Raw genomic sequence first — 17,297 nt, 5'->3', positions numbered from 1 at the left:
CCGTTACTTTGGCGTCTTTCGTCACCTCCCGTTTCTACCATTGCACCGAACTACTTTCGGAAGGGGCAGGTCAGGAAGACGGTGCTATTTTTACCCACTGGTGAACCCCGCCGCGTGTTGGGAAAGTATGACTTACTTGAAGGTAGCACACAGCATCGGGAAAGTACAGCTTAAGAACCTCATCCACAAGCGCTGGTAGCGGCAACAACATGGCTTTAGTTTTCTTGTTACTTTCCATCGCTTTTTCTAACTCTCCGTCATTCGTGGTGTGATGATTCGAAACACAGCCAGAATTCGAACCAGGGACTCTCGGTTTGTAGTGCGATAGGCTCGAGGCAGGGACACGATTGCGGTAGGGTGACAAGATGGTATTAGCCGGGATAGTCCCTTTTTGTGACTGACTTATCGGCATAGAATTACTGCAACAACACATCTTCAACTGAGAACAATGGCTTTGTTGGGTACACATTAGTTCACATTTCAATGTACCATATTCCAATTTTCTTAAAATATTGGAGTTTCTTCTCAGTTTGCCTGGAACTTTCATGGCCCTACTGAGGTGTTTTTTTTTCGTACATTAATGGTTTATGAACAAGTGGAGAAAACGTCTTTCAGTACAAAAGTAGAAAGCTATGTTGATTACTAAGGTGGACTTGAATCTCACACAGTGTAAATATTTATAAATTGTTATTTCATTTACTGAAAATGGTCCATTCATCGGCAAAATATCAATGAATAACTTCCTATTCTAAAAGGACTGCTTGGTTGAAGTGCAGTGCATATCACACCATATTATGTAATTGTTTTTTTATACTCCCTCTGTCCCATAATTATAGTCCGGTATGCCAAAATGGTAGTACAGGAATGACAGACGAAGAGGCAGATGGAAAGCACAATTTGTACTGATCCTTGAGTAATAAAGTTGATTGATTGATTTGGTGTTTTAAGTCCACTTTATGCACAGTAAGGCTAATCGGGAGTGGACCTACAGTTTAAAGTAGGATCCGAACCACTCGTGCCTCCACCGGGTATCGAACCCGGGACCCCTTGATTACAAGGCGACGACGCTACCACTGCGCCATCGGAGTAATAAAGTTGTATGACTCATTCCCGTGTTTCATGTTCTTCTTCTGTATACACCAATGTCTCAGTTTGAATATCGGGCAATTATTATGAGACAACAAACAAAGGTCTACCGGACAATAATTATGGGACAGAGGAGTATATATTTATTTTTAAACATCAGTATTGATGACGAAACGGTTATTTTATTAAGATGTCTACATTTTGCCGTCCCGTTTTGTTATTTCAAAAATATGGTCACAATAGATTGCGGGCAAGCGTGAAAAGTTGTACAGTCACAGACACTTGTGGGTTGTTACGATTCCATTCGTTACAGCACAGAAGTGTCCATGACTGTACGTAGTCTTCGCCAGGGGACTATAAAGCAGGGTTCCACTTCATCTTGAAAAACCCAATTCCCTGGCTTTTCTACATTTTTCAGGTGTTGGTTATCAACTTTGCATGCTAATTTAATCAAACAGAACAAGTTTATTCAAATCAATGACGAAAAATAAAACGATTTTCACACAAAATATTTTTAAAAAAAGAACAGTTTAGAGCAAAAGGAGAAATATGTTTAAAATTTCCAATTCCAATAATTTTTCAAAATCCCTTGAGCTGATCTCCATGGAGCTGTTATTTGCACAGCGCATCACGACGAAAAACGCAAACAAATTTCGTCTACCCTACTTCACTTGCAGTGTAAATGCACATACCTCCATTACACCAAAAATTTTGATAAACTAAGAATAAACAAGCAATCCTGGATCTGCGGACAGTTTACCCTTTCCCGAGTGCCGTCATGAGTCATTGCCCTTTCGATGGCCACTTCCAAAGCAAACTGACCTTTCACCAACCCCCATGGTTCAATGAGCATCCCCCAAAGACGAAGCAGCCCGCATCCTGCTGTCTCCAAACCACAATTACCACGAGATTACCATGACCATCCAAGAATGACGGAAGAATGAAGCACGTGGCGCTTTGTCTGTTATGATTCACAGCCATGCTGTCCCGGTTTCCAAGAATAACATCTACATTTGATATTTCTAAACACCGGTAATGAGTCAACCATTTTGAGTAAACTGGCGTGGAACACTTTAGATGTATATATTAGGTCCTGTACGTCAATCAAAATACTATTTTATGCTCATTTTTATTTTAGATTACTATTGTTGTAAAATTATTAACATCTAGTGTTTACGCAATACTTTCTGAATATATGGTAAGCAGTGGCGTGGCTTATGCTGAGTCAAGATCTGGACTAGCTCAATATGACACCTGGTCCTAGGCTATGGAGGAAGGGAGAATTGATTAATTCATTGATTTGTTGTTTTAAGTCCACTTTATGCACAGTAAGGCTAATCGGGACTGGACCTACAGTTTAAAGTGGGATCCGAACCACTTGTGCCTCCACCGGGTATCGAACCCGGGACCCCTTGATTACAAGGCGAAGATGCTACCACTGCGCCATCGGGGAGGGCAGGAGGAAGGGAGAAGACTGCTCATTCTTGACGTCTTCAGGAAAGCCACGTTGCCATCCCAACGGTAGTCAGGTTGCAAACTTATAAACATTCAGGTTCCAACTCCCAAGAATTCAGGTTGCCAACTCCTAAGAATTCAGCTTGCCAACTTCAGAATCGCCATTATCTTCTTTTTGAAATCAGGTAAATTCACAGTTTCTAATAGATTTTTCTTCAGTATTTTACTTTCTAGGCTTCAGGCTTCGCAGATAGCCTAGCTAGACTGGAATATACGCTACTGATGATAAGTTAATTATTGCGCGGATTATTCATTTACATATATATTTGACACTGCGGGCAAACGCCCATTTACATTGTTCTACATCTAAATCTGAAAATTTATAACAAAGAGGTGGCAATATATAGAGCAGCATTCCATGTGAAAGTGTCCCTGAACCTGCTGTAACTTTATCACATATTGTGAGTGAACAATCTAGAATTGTCTGTTGGATAAAGATTAAAGTATTATGCATAATTAAGTTAGAAAGTAGAATGTATTTAACATATTATTTGTTAATTGTAACTTTTTCATTTAGTAGTGTTTTCTATTGTCCCCCACCCGTGACACCAAAAAACAATTAATTTCTGTTTTAACTCTTACATTTCCCCCTCCAGTCCACTACAATATTAAAAAGTCAATTACCTTATTTGTCTTAAATAATTTATTTTTCATCATTTGACAACTCACCGAAATTAAAATAAACTTACTAAGTGAAGAGGCTGTGTTTCGTTTGTCCCACCCATGACACAATTGTTCACCAACAAGTCTGGGGAAATAACGGTCAAATCTCCCTAATTTCAATTAATTACTGTGAACGAAGTACGATGAATTGTGAAATAACTGTTAACACCAAGTTTTTTTTCATGACTTTAAGTTGTCCGTTTGCTCACTACGCTGCGCCACGATCGCATAAATGAAAATGGCGACTGCAAGAACGCGCGGAGGCAGTGGTGTGGTATGCTGAGACAAAAACTGTGATTGCAACGCAACGAAATTTCAGGCGAGTTCACGGAGGAGTTGCACCTGATACTAAATCAATTAGGCTGTGGTTTAGTAAGTTTCTGACAACCGGCAGTGTCCTTATAAACAATCTGGTGGAGCTCGCCGTCGTGTGTCAGAGGAAAAGGTGGTTTCAGAGAAGCCCGAGTAAATCCATCCGCCAGGCATCTAGGCAATTCAATGTGTTTGCGACTCCAGTGAATAACATCCCAGAGTTACGAACCCGCACACGTGATGCGATTGCAACAGTAACAGGGTACATGTTGGAGAGCACATGGCAAGAAGTTGAATACAGACTTGATATTGTTCGTGCTACCAATGGGGCACATGTGGAGGTGTGTTTTTCTTCAATTCTCCGGAATTTCATTGCTCTATCATTTATACTTTTTTTCTACGATTAATTGAAATTAGGGAGATTTGAGCGGAACACCCGGTATTTCAAGATAGGTTTTTTATCGACACTCTGAGGTTTCATATTTCATTGCACAGAAATTGTAAGAAAAATGTTTCTTAACTATCAGTACTTTAATACCAAAAATGAAGTCCGCGGGCCACACCTACCTCAGAAATGTTTACATAAAACTTACATTTTCATACTTTTTCTATTGGGAAATAAGATTGGCTCCCAATGTATTTATTTCATGAATATCCTAGTTTTACTTTGCTATCGTGAAAACAGTTAAATTTCATATATCATCTCAAAACGCACAGAAAGAGGTACACATGGCCTTGTAAAAATTAAGACTTGATCGAAACGAGAATGAGACAGACCTCTGTAAAAACGAGACGAGCCAGACTTAGGCTGTGTTCGAAAGGTACAAAGTGCAGACTTGACGTATGGTCTTAACGGGAGTGACGTCACCTAGTGTAATTCGAAAGCGCCAAGTTCACGAGGAATCTAGACCACAGGCAGATCACGCCAAGTTGCAGGCTTGGTCACGTGACAAGTGGACTTGTTGTTCATTTGTTTGAAATCGCGGAGGTAGAAAGGTAGGTTGCAGTTCTTTTAATGTGTGGAAATGTATGTATCAGAACATTTGCAAATGCTATGTGATTCCTGTGGTGAAAAACGAGTGTTTAAAATGTGGAAAACCAACGTCTCCTCGGTTATATCTACTGATGGTATTTGGCGCTGCAGTCGAAGTGCAGTTCGAAAGATTTTCACTTCGAGTCCACGACTTCAAGACCGCACTGCCAGACCATTCTCGAAGTATGCTCGCTTCAAGTTCGATTTTGCATCTTTCGGACACGACCTTAGTGCTGGGAATTTGGGTATGATATACTCACAAATTTAGTTTATCGTGCGACTTCTTCAAATATAAGGATCGGGTATCTACAGGACTATTTGTAGATAGGTCATATATTTTGTTCATAGTAAGTCAACGGTAATCCACTGTGAATTTGTGGCGCGTGGTTGCATACGCATTAAGGGTAAAAATCCAGTTTTTCAGGGTTCGTAGCTTCGAAACGAGGCGTCAAACAGAAAAATAATAGCAACACTTATTTCCATTATGGCCTCTATTTGCTGTGAAAATTTGTGCAGAGACATGCTGTGAATGGTGTTGTTTGTATGGAAATAAAAATAAGGTTTTGAAAGAAGACGTGCAGAATATATTTCATTATTGAGTCACTTACGGACACAAGTTACCTGTAGACAACGTTAGCACATACAACATAATGTAGTAATCTACCAAGAATTACGTAAGTCAGTCACTAGGAAATGATAAACACATTTTCAAAAGCCCCATACATGTCTCCATTATTGTTTCTCGTTTAAGTAATACGAAATTAATGCAAAATGTTTACTAAACAGTTTCACCCGGTAAACTCTCCCTTATATACGGCATTTCATAAACCTTATTCCCTACTATTCCCTCTCAAAATTACCAAAGAGCCTTCACATATTCCTATTAGAGGCAAGAAAGTTTTATGAAAAGGTACGTACAGTGTGATCCATAAGTATTACCGGGCAATTTGTCCATGACTATTTCCATCCTTTTTTCTTCTATCCTATGTTTTTAAGTGATGGATATTTATGTATGCTGGTGGAGAAGTTGTCAACAGCACGTTTAGAGTTTTCGTTTAATTCTTGAAGCTCTTATAGGGTCAAATAAAGTAGACAAACATAATAATGGGACAATTTGCACGGTAATACTCATGGATCCCACTGTACCAGGAAGTAAACTGATGCATCTATACAGTGTCCGTGCGAGAATATTCTCACGCTTGACACGCTTCTAAGAGAGTTATTAAACCAATTATGAGGCGGAATGTTTCCATAATTACTTAGCTTTGAATATGACCGTAAAGATACAAGACAAGAAGTTTATACCGGGGGGGGGGGAGGGGGAAATCATGATTTTTTTTTTAATATAAAGGCTTTTCTGGTAAACTGCACTGTAAAATATTTGAACAGTTTGAATAAAGCAATTAAAAATGTACAGATACATTTTTCTGATACTGTATACATCAATTTACTGTGGAAATGTTTCGAATCTATTAATGAAACTATAATAATTTTAGTAACTTTTCTTCTAGTGAAAATTTTACATTCTAGATGTACTATAAAACCGTAACTTTAAATATGTTTTATAGTCATTGTAGCTGAATTTGGCAAATTTTAATGACATTAAAAATATATGTAATTAGTACATATATTTTGTTTCCGTTCTGAAAGCCTAATAAACGCCATTAAATTATTATGAAATTAATGTACTTTCACTAAAAGTGATTCTGATATCTACAAAATCATTATGTACATTATTCTATAAATTATCCACCTCTTCACCTGATTTAAATCGATTCACCTTGGTTTATACACTTTGCATATAATTGGAATTGAACAAAATTTTCGGTGGGGCGCTCAGAAATATATTTTCCCACAAGTAGATACTTTTTCATGTGTCTTTACTATACCAATAAAGTGCGCTATTTAAGGTATGTTTATTAAACACTCCAGACAGATATTTTTAAGAAATATATCAGGGTGTCGGTTTCTCTTCACAAGGGTTTGACAAGTCAGTCAATTTTAGGAATTATCGCATTTGGAATTCTTCTTAAATTTTATCTTGGTGTTAGACACTATGTAACTACCGACTTGAATTAGGAGGCAAGATTTGGATACAGAGTTGCTACTCTTTAACACAAAGATAAAATCAAAAATAATTTCTAACTCGAGATGAAACTTCTAGAATTTCAGGGCTAAAATAAAATTGTGTACAAATACATTTTCCCCATTTTGATTCTATTTGGTACATGCAAATTAACACTATGAAGATTTTAGCTGATTCCAGTGTAACCAAAAACGCTAATGCAATACTGTTATGCTTTCTAAAGTATATAATATAGGGTATAAAAATATCATGGAATCATGTAAACTAACTTTGAAAAATCTATTAAATTACACAAGAACAGTCCCAAAATTAAGAATTATTCCTTATAATTCTTTATTTTGGAGTCTTTTTTTATTTTGTAATTTAAAACTTATTATACTATTCATTGACATCACCATAACATGGTAGCATCTACTCTGGCTTATTCACGTTGTTCTTACATGCGCGTTTAAACTTGCTATACTAATATTTTAATAGTGTTATACTAACTGAGCTTTAAATTATCGTATCCCGAGTTACATTAATATAATTTCTAATTTATTGGAAGAAAAAGACCATGCGTTAGTGTTCTGATCGTTCCGTATATTTTCGTTCCTTCTACACTTTAAAATGTAAATATTGATTTTGTGGCAGTCCTTTATGATGATTAAAACGATTTTGTGTGTGTGTTGTATTTTTGTTGACAAAAAGCAGAAGTGAAAATTTAACGCACTAACATTATGTACCCTTGAAAAAAAAATGTTAAGTTAGTTGTTACAAGAAACGACATTTAATATGATGTAACTTTGTAAGTGAACAAATGAACTAATATGCACAACACTGTAATTATTGTAACTGGCTACCTATGGGCACGAGATGTGGACAGTTGCCATTCACTACAATTAAGAATTTTCTTTTTTAAAAAATAACTGGTACAGATTTTTTTCTTGTGCGTTTTCTGTATCACATGTATCATTAAATCAGAATTTTAAAAATGCCATTATAAAAGTTTGAACTGTTGGGATCCGGATTTAAATATCTGCAGCGATATGGTATAGTCCGGCCATATATTAGAATGCACTGCATGGTTACTTATGTTGTTACCAGTTGGGCCTTCTTTAGATTGTCACTCCGGCGCAAGAATCAATTACTTTTAATCCAATCTTGTATTAATTAATAAATTAAATGTTTAAAGGTCACATTTCAAAAGGTGTAGCCTTATCTTAGTTGCATTCATGACTTTCTTAGCCTAGTTTTGTCTACCCTAGGTCATACACATTTCCACTTTTACATAATTCCGCCATATTTTAATAGCCTTATATTCAGGTCCTTCTTGAACTGGCGATGAAGTGTTTATATGAGTGTTACATTTGTGTTCTTTTGAGCTTCTTGCATTAATTTTTTTTTTGCATGATACCGTACTTCTTAAACACGCTAAAACCCGAATTGTTTGCATGTTTCTTGAATATAATTCCGAAATTTATCCGTGAATATGGCAATATTATAGCATAACTTGTATTTGGTGGTTATTTTAAAATCACCCGAATGTTCCTTGAAATGTAAGCCCAATGCAGCACCATGTCTGTTTTGAACATACAGTATCTATTATTGCTTGTTTTATTATGATATAGCACATCAAAAGGACCAACGCTACTTGGAATCCGCGTGGGGATAATATAAATAAGGCATTTTTTATATCTTTGAACCTAGTGCAACTTAAAACAAGAATGCTCACTAGACATTACATCAATTATAGAGACAATCGTTCCTGCATTATTGGTGATTTCAAGCCACACCGTGCTGCTCCGTACATAGCATATAAAAAATCAATAATACGGATCTCGGATTCAACACGCTATGTATAAAAAGGGTGCCCGATAGGATCTACCTACGATGAGCCGTTCAATAAAACCGATGGACCAATAACACGAGTTCACAATTAACAGACGGGAATACACCCCCCTCCCCCGCCATTCGTCTTGCTATAAAACTACCACGACGGGCCTGATGGCACTAGCTACATACATACGCAACTCACACAAAACTGATATGCAACTTACCAATGCGTTGGACGCTCTCTTTATTATAAAATATTTACTTATTGAGTGACTACAACGCTAGCCCCGGCTGCGAAAGCCGATGCAACGGTGGCTTAGCTCCCACAGGGGGCGTAGGAAGGAGTATGCAACTAAAGCTTTATCACACGAGTATATCGATCACGTTTTACGATTTTGATGCTGCTGCTACTACGGCCAACAAGTGATGCCAACCCTAGCATAATATCGCTAAACCTAGCACAATTTATTTAACAAATTCCAAATACAGCATTAGCCATTTTACATCGGAATTTATAACAGAAAAACAACAGAAACGACAAACAAAAATTATATTCGATAAAGAGCCTTACACATTTTTGTACAACAGCCATTTCAAACGTGCCTGATTTTCAAAAATGTCCATTTAGCATGTTAAATTATTGTCTTGGCTGGGTAGACTGCAGAGCAGGGAACCTTGGCTTCTGAGAAGCGAAAAGTTAAGTGCTTCTTGTTGAGCGGGGCGGCACTCGGAAGTGAATTTCCTGAAGAAGACTGTCACTTCTGAACTATTTTATGTAGGAATACATGGTCTGCCAGTTTATGTCTCTCGTGAGAAGGTTCTTAACTTTTTCAGAGAAATGGCTTTGGAAAGTGTTTAGTGGATGGAATTCGGTGACGAGCAATGACCAGGAAAAAAATTTAGAACAGAATTTAACAATTTAGTCTATTTAAATTTGAAGGGCATGCCATAGACCAGAACTGAGAACAGTATTCAATTTTAGGGGAAACTAAAGATTTGTTATATATTATACATATAAAAGGTGCTGAGAGAAGACAGATTGTATGTTTCAGTAAAATGAGAGAGTATGGACACAACATACACATGGAACCCTTAGTGGCTGCGGAGTCACTAGTTCAGAAAAGGAAAGTTTCTCATCAAAGATGACGCCGAAGTCCTTCTGTGTGGCAACTCTTTGAACACAATTATTATTTGTGAACATTGTTTAAGTACAGTAAATAATCAATAACGCGCGTTCAGACCTTCCCCAACAAAAAAACAGATGCATAAATTGAACTTAAACCGAACCGAAACCGAAAATAATAATATAATACTAATAGTACTAATTATAATATAGATCCTAGCACAATTTAGTTGCATTTAGCATAATTTACAAGTTTAATCAGCACTTTTCCTGATCGTAAAGTTGGCAACGCTGTGGGCAACACTGCGGCCAACGCTCGTCAACTTGCCGGCTGCACGTGCTTCCAGAGACGGCTCATAGGTGGCGCGGAGGTGCACTTCCGCGCATCGGAAAAGGGGGAGGGGGAAAAAAAGAGCGCATGAGAACATGCTGCAATCACGTGCCGAGAGCTTTCATTTCCTGAACTACCGCTTCAGGTGCACCTCTGTTGCCACATCGGTTACATCGTCTGGCGCTTGCTTTTTACCTCGCAAATCCCTGAGAATTTAAAGGACCTGTGATGTCTGCAAGTAAATTGCGCGTGAAGTAAGGTTGCAGGGTATCGAGTTAGCAAGTACGACCCAATGATTCCAAACTGGTGACACTGAAGCCAGATTAGGCCATTCTGCACAACTGTCAATAAGAAAATTGTTTCCAAGAAGAAGACAGGGACCAAAATCATGGCCTGGTGATGTATCTGGTGAGTAAAGCGAAGTTATCCACCTACAACGGAACTCCCTGGAGTCCAGATAATTTTAAAATACATTTCCAGACAATTTTTGTGGTGTTTTGACATGCTATAAAAAACCACGTTTCAAATATTCAAGATAATCAAATTTATCCGACATTAAGCAAAATAAATTAACAAAAATGAACTCCAAAAACATTTTACATGGAATATATTTCATCAAGAAGCTCGTTCAAGGGAAAAAGTAGAATTTATTGTCATTCCTTGAGGAATGCATATTTCTATTTGACGGAAACTAAATTTGAAATAACAGGATGAAATGTTCATGTCTTTGAAAGGGGTGAGGCCTACCATATTTTACGAAATAATGCTAAGTGACCTTCAAAATAAACTCAAACACGAGACACTTTCTGAAGTCCGAATTATCCTGAGTTATGCAAATCACGGAAAATTGATTATTTCTGCTGTAAATATTTGAGAAGCAAACACGGACTCCTTTACACAGGAATAAACTTAATACTCGGATAACTACATAAATGTGCAATTAGAAGGGAAATAATTGTAGTTTTATATCAAATTTAGGGTTGTTATATTCACAATTTTAACACCGAAATCCAATTTTATGTACCACTTTAGAACCCGAAATGTGCCCAGTTTTTGTACCGAAATCTTGATCATTTATTCAGCATAAATATGTGTGGCTCTAGTAATTCCCAATTCTTGGTTACTGCAAAGCTGGCTTCAACATTTCGGACTTGCTTTCTAATTTCCAATGCTTTCTCGCTCCTAGGTTCATTCTCCCGACTTCTGCAGATGATAGCAGGTCAGTGGGAATCCTGGGAATGGTAGTGTTGCACTATGCCCATATCAAATATGTGAACAGAACTCACGAAATCGAGTATGATCACTGAAAGGCGAAGATCGGGGAAGGAATTGGGCTTTCTTGAATTGGTTACTAAAACCAATCTCATACCACGTACTTTAGTGCTTAAGCACTATTAGAATATTATCACAAATGAAGGGCTGGCCAATGTGCACTAACAATCTCAAAATGCACTAAAATTTTCCCAATTACGCATAAAAAATTCCCATGCTGGTGTGTGGCTGTTCAAACTTTGCGCAGGGGAAATTTCTTTTCCAATATATCTTTATATTTCGTTGTTGGTTATTTAAATAGCAGCTCTCTCCGATTGCGTACTGATAACATCGTCACATTGTAACCAAGTGGTTCCGGGTTCCGTACCCGATAGAGGCACATAGCTGTTCGGATCCCACTTTAAACTGTAGATCCTGTCCCGATCAGCCTATCTGTGCCCAAGGTGAACTTTAAAACTCAAAACAGTTATTCTCATAACAGAATAAAAAACACTTGCTCAGCGGCGTGGCGAGGGCTGCATTCCACAATGGAATAACTGGATGAGGATAAGGATTTTTATAAAATGCTCAGAGTAAAGTATTTCAACTGCATTCGTGTTTATGCTATGTATGTAGAAGTTATAAATCTATATATTGTATGCAATTAACCACTGAAGCAATTATTACAGAACAAAAAGGGGTTTGTCCCTTACTTTTCGTGAAGCTTGAGCTTTCGATTTAGGTCCACTTGGTGTACAGTCTTCGAAATACTGGTATAAAGGCTCAAAGAGGGAAGTATTTTTACCATGACTGTACAGATAGGCAAATGAATAGACCTAAAGTTTATAATGAGATCCGAACCACAATGTGCCTCCACAGTGGTTCAAACCCGGAACCCCTTGGTTACAAGGAGACTGCGTTACCACTACGGAATCGGGGACGCACTTTTCGTGGTGACCATTTATATCACAAATATATAATTTAAACAGGTTCCTATAAGGGTGCGAAATCCTGGGAGGGACTCCCCCCAACAATGTTAACCTCAAAAATCCTCCCCACCAAAATTTCCCTTGGGTGGAGAGTTTTTGTTATAACAACAAAATATAAGCAATAGTTTAGACTTCCTATGTACTTTACTAAGGATAATATCGAAAACACACACAAAATAGTGTGGATGTGTGCAGAATGCTTTCTCCCTCATTCTTTCAAGAGATAACTAACAGATCTACTTTACACCAATAACAATAAGCACACAAGAAAAGTAAAAGAAGTACGCAAGTCAAATATTATTATTAATTCTAATAGTTTTATATTAATCGAGAGCAAAAATTAAATAGACATAATAAAACTACAGGGTGATTCTTACAACTTCAATAATTTGTAATTATTTATTGGAACCACATACAGACTTGGTTTATATGTCATTATGCAGCAAAATACTTCAAGTTTTGACTCACGTAGTGTGTAATTGCGGAGTTGATCACATGCGGCGCCATCGGTCTATCCCAGACAAGTGGATAGGTCGTGGTGGACCAATTGCCTGGCCGCCACAGTCTCCAGATTACACTCCACTCGACTTTTTTTTGTGGGGGTTTGTGAAAGATAGTGTGTACACCCCTCCCCTACCTCATAATCTTCATGAACTTGAAGATCGCATCACAACAGCCATCGCTAATGTTACCCCTGAAATGCTGGTTAATGTTTGGCAGGAAATTGACTTTCGTTGGGATGTGTCCAGGATGACCAACGGTGCACACATTGAACCATAACAGATTTCTAATAAAAAACGTGTTTTGCTGCATAATGACATATAAACCAAGTCTGTATGTGGTTCCAATTAATAATTATAAATTATTGAAGTTGTAAACTACATAAAGAATCACCCTGTATTTCGTAATTCATTGACATATTTAACCAGTTTGTAAAATAAGTTTCCTACTTTACAATTATCTTATTGTATATAAAAGTAACGAATTAATTTATTTATGTGTATATAACAATAATAATAATAATGTTTTCTTAAATATGTTGTAATTAATTGACTTTTATATTTAATAACATTATAAATATGCATATCATAATAATTTATATATGTGTGTGGATAAGATCTTCCTCCCTCCACCAGTGATCAATGATTTCGCACCCCTGCTTTTACCAATCGTTTCTGCAATCAACTGAGCATGATATACGATGGAGCAAAAGTCAGGAAGGAACACCGAACTTCCAAACCAAAATACTGCAAATGTCCAAATTCCCGGTGAAAAAGAGAATAAAATCTGACCGCGTCCGTCAGTGACTGGATTCCCACACAGCAAAATCGCAGTCGGAGAGATATCGATTTGCCTACCTTTCGCCGAGAGTGAATTCTTTTGCGCATTCAATCTAAAAAAAAAATAATCCAGCATCCACACAGTACCTGGTATCATAGACTACCCCATGTTGAAATGCACAGGCACAGGAGGGCGGGGGGTTCAAATTTTCAATAAACACAATGGATTTGTACAGCCACACGCTGGTTGATTTTGATTGATTATGTTTAAAGTCCACTTTATGCACAGTAAGGCTAATCGGGACCGGATCTACAGTTTACAGTGAGATCCGAACCACTATGTGCCTCCACCGGGTATCGAACCCGGGGCCCCTTGATTACAAGGCGACGATCCTACCACTATGCCATCGGGGAGGCCACACGCTGGTTTAATCGTCAGCATCTATCATTACTCCTAAAACACTCATAGACCGTACTAGGTGACTATGGTCTGTTGGAATTGAGGCCACAGGTACAAGATATGAGAAGCTGGAGGTTATGCTGTGATTCGGATGAATGAATACCAGGAAGGCAGAAAATATAAATGTTAGTACTCAATTTTTTGAATCGGTGAAAGGTGGGGGGAAAAACACTTAAGGACTAAAGTTAGCCATCTTTTATCGGGACCTAGAATACGGTTAGAACCAAAGAACTTTTATTTTTAGTTATTTCTTAATGTAATTAATACTAGGTAAAATTAAAAATAGAACCACAACGAATTCATTAACCTGGATTCTAATTCATATCTCTAGTATCACTGCACCAATCAATTTGTGATCCTTACATCGAACACGGAAGTGTGACATACAAGCTTGTTTTTTTAATCATGCTGACCAAACTATTTCACATTGGAAAATACGTTTCAATTTATATAAAAAGGCATATTTCTAATATTTCAGTTGGTATTAATTTTATTCCGTATTGTGATGATAAATTCCTAGAAATATACGTACGTGTATGTGTTGGGAGTATTTTTCACTGCTTAATTACCTTTTGGCAACTAAGTCGCCAACATTGGCGCCTACATACCGGCATATGGTTTCAAATCCTGCTATCCACAATCTGGTGCAGGCACATTGGCGTACAGTCAACGGCAAAGATAATAGTAGGCAAATTGTCCATCACTATTATCATTACTTTTTATTCCACGTTTTGTGTTGTTTTAAGGAATGGAATTCTGTTGATGCAAAGCGTATGTTGTCATCTCTCTATTGACGTTTTTATTTCAATTCAATTGTGGAAAACAGGCTGAATGAAAATAGTGGTGGACAATTCGCCTACTCTTTCCTTTGCTGTTGGGTGTACAATTGGTAAATGGTGGAATTAATTCCCAAACAGATTCAATTTGTCACGTACCTGGGAGGATGTCGATAAACATATTAAAAAGTTCCCATGAATAAGAAGTGTCCTATCGCCGAAATATTGAAAAATGGTCACCAGTACAGGCAAATTAAGAGTTACTGAAAAATTTTACGCCTGAGAAAATTTGGCAGGTAGCTTTCCAAAGGCTTTTCATTAGCATATTAACTTCGCTGCATAACCATCTAAGCACGGGCAGTGAGATTGTCTGTCAGCATCGCTCTAAATGTGGAGCATAACATGGAACATAACGAGATTCTGGAAATTGAAAATTACACAACATACCTCCAACCATTTCCGACTTGGTCCACTCGAGCCTCGGGAAGATTTACCGGCATGCCTCTGTAAAAAATAAAACAGTGTGACAGATTACGTTGTTTACAATGTGAGTATGGTGTTTACACAAACTCTACACAATAAACCAATAAATCTAAAACAGCAGTGTGTGACGCAAAAGTTTGGATAATTTACGGCGTTTACGTGGGTAACTCTACGTACAGCAGCGTATCTGGCCTTAAAAAAATTACAACTATTCCCCGTGCATTGCCCCGTGCAATGAAAGTACATAAGAGGGAATTGCATGTTTCCAGAGGTTGGTCACTATGTATTGATTGATTTGCTTTGGTTTATGTTACTTCGCTTCTTTGGCTAATTGCGCAGATGAGTGATGATATGATGAAACTGATTAAGAGCTTATCCAGGCTGGGATTCGAACCCGGGACCCCTGGCGTCGTAGCGCTGTGCTAACCACTCTGCCACGAAGGTCGGCGTAGTCACTATGGAGACGAGGCAAAATTCCTGGATTTAAGAATTCTCTTTAAAAATTTTGTAGCCCGTGGACATACATTTACAAGCCTGACATTCAATTTTACAGTAAAAATAGGATTATTAAGATGAAAAGAAAGACATGTTTGCAAATATTCCTCTACATCAGAATTTTGATTTTTCTCTTCACTGGTGTTCCTTTTCTTTTGTCTCGCCTATTTTCGAAACTAAAATCTTGATTCAGTATATGAAAGAAATTACATTTTTCAAAAATTTAAATTCTTTAGATCTTATGTTTGTCATATTCCCTCATGGAGTGAGCCAGGTTTATCATCTAAATGTGTTCTATATGGTTTCTTATTTATTACTTTTAATTACGACGAAAAATGTGATCGAAAGAAAGATGAAAACATAATAAAAACGCCCATGTTAAGACGCAAGAAAATAGAACAATAGGATGAATGGCATGATTTGTTACGTAATTTAACTAACGATTGGAATCTCCAACGCTCGAAAAATTTTCTTCTGGCGAAATCAGGCGCCACGAAACCACCAATTGTGGATACTATAAGAAGCTGAGCCAACCCCTGTGGCGGAATGGTTAGCACATTGCGCTACGACGCCAGGGGTCCCGGTTTCGTATGCCGAATTGGGCTTGGATGTTTGTACGTGTCCATTCATCAATTATCATTCATCACCATCTTTGCAAATTAGCCAAAAGTGGCACAAAAAGCGAAGTAAAATAAAGCAAATCAATCAGTCTATAAGCTGAGCATCACCGTATTCAAAACATCGCGAAATTATGTGAGAAAGCTGGAAATGGGGGGGGGGGACAAAGAGTAAGAAATTGTTACTGATTCTATAGAATGTTCACAACGTTGATAAAAAAAAATAATTTGCTAACTTACGCTGTACTGCCATTTGAACTTAAAATCTTGAAAGTTTCGTACTGAAAAAACTGCAATATTACAGCAAAAGATCACAGCAGCCAAGCTGAAATTTTTAGTCGCCATGGCGACCTGGATTTTTCGAACCCTGGGAATCTCTATCTTCAATTTTTATCATCTGTTTGTTCCACCTAATCTCGACGATGCACAGGGACACCAACAAAGATACATTCATGACCAGGCCTGAATTCGAAGCCAGAACCTTAGATGGCAAGATCGTGAGTCCACAACTCAATGCACTCGGCCACCGCAGTGGCTAAACCAGTGATTCCTAGATTTTTGAGTCCGCTCCTCACATTTTCTTTGTACCCAACATTCCTCTAGCTTGTATTTTTGTTTTCGCATTTTCAGCCTCTATAATGGATGCATTTTCAGCCTCTATCTATAATGATTTGACTTACTTTCACTCTTTAGTTAGTTTTAGTTGAAATACTAAAGCAATATGCTGAAGTATTTCATTTTCATGCAAACCTGGAATCGTCATTGTCACATGACACACACTACCATGGTGCAGAGGTAGACATGCTCCTTCTGCCGATCAGTTTATTTTTTTGCGAAATATTAATTTAATTAATGGAAATATCATGGTACATTGTTTGAATTGTCGAGATGGTTTCTTGTTATTTATGACCATTGTAAGAGAATTACGAATTTCTCAACAAGAACTGGAAATAAGAACCTCTGGTCTAAACTGTACAGCCGT

At 37.6% G+C, this 17,297-nt stretch overlaps 1 protein-coding gene across 2 annotated transcripts in view; it reads right to left on the bottom strand.

The window, feature by feature from the left end:
- Imp (IGF-II mRNA-binding protein) overlaps nt 1-17,297 on the bottom strand; it is a 256,323-nt gene that overhangs the window by 200,263 nt on the left and 38,763 nt on the right. For both annotated transcript variants that reach the window (XM_083114768.1, XM_083114769.1), the window contains exon 3: nt 15,168-15,224. In XM_083114768.1, coding sequence (XP_082970894.1) covers nt 15,168-15,224 — 57 coding nt within the window. The remainder of the gene's footprint in view (nt 1-15,167; nt 15,225-17,297) is intronic.

Source organism: Lepisma saccharinum, chromosome 29, assembly GCF_977018435.1.
Source record: "Lepisma saccharinum chromosome 29, izLepSacc3.1, whole genome shotgun sequence".
Taxonomy (NCBI): domain Eukaryota; kingdom Metazoa; phylum Arthropoda; class Insecta; order Zygentoma; family Lepismatidae; genus Lepisma; species Lepisma saccharinum.
This window is presented reverse-complemented; position numbering and strand designations above follow the sequence as displayed.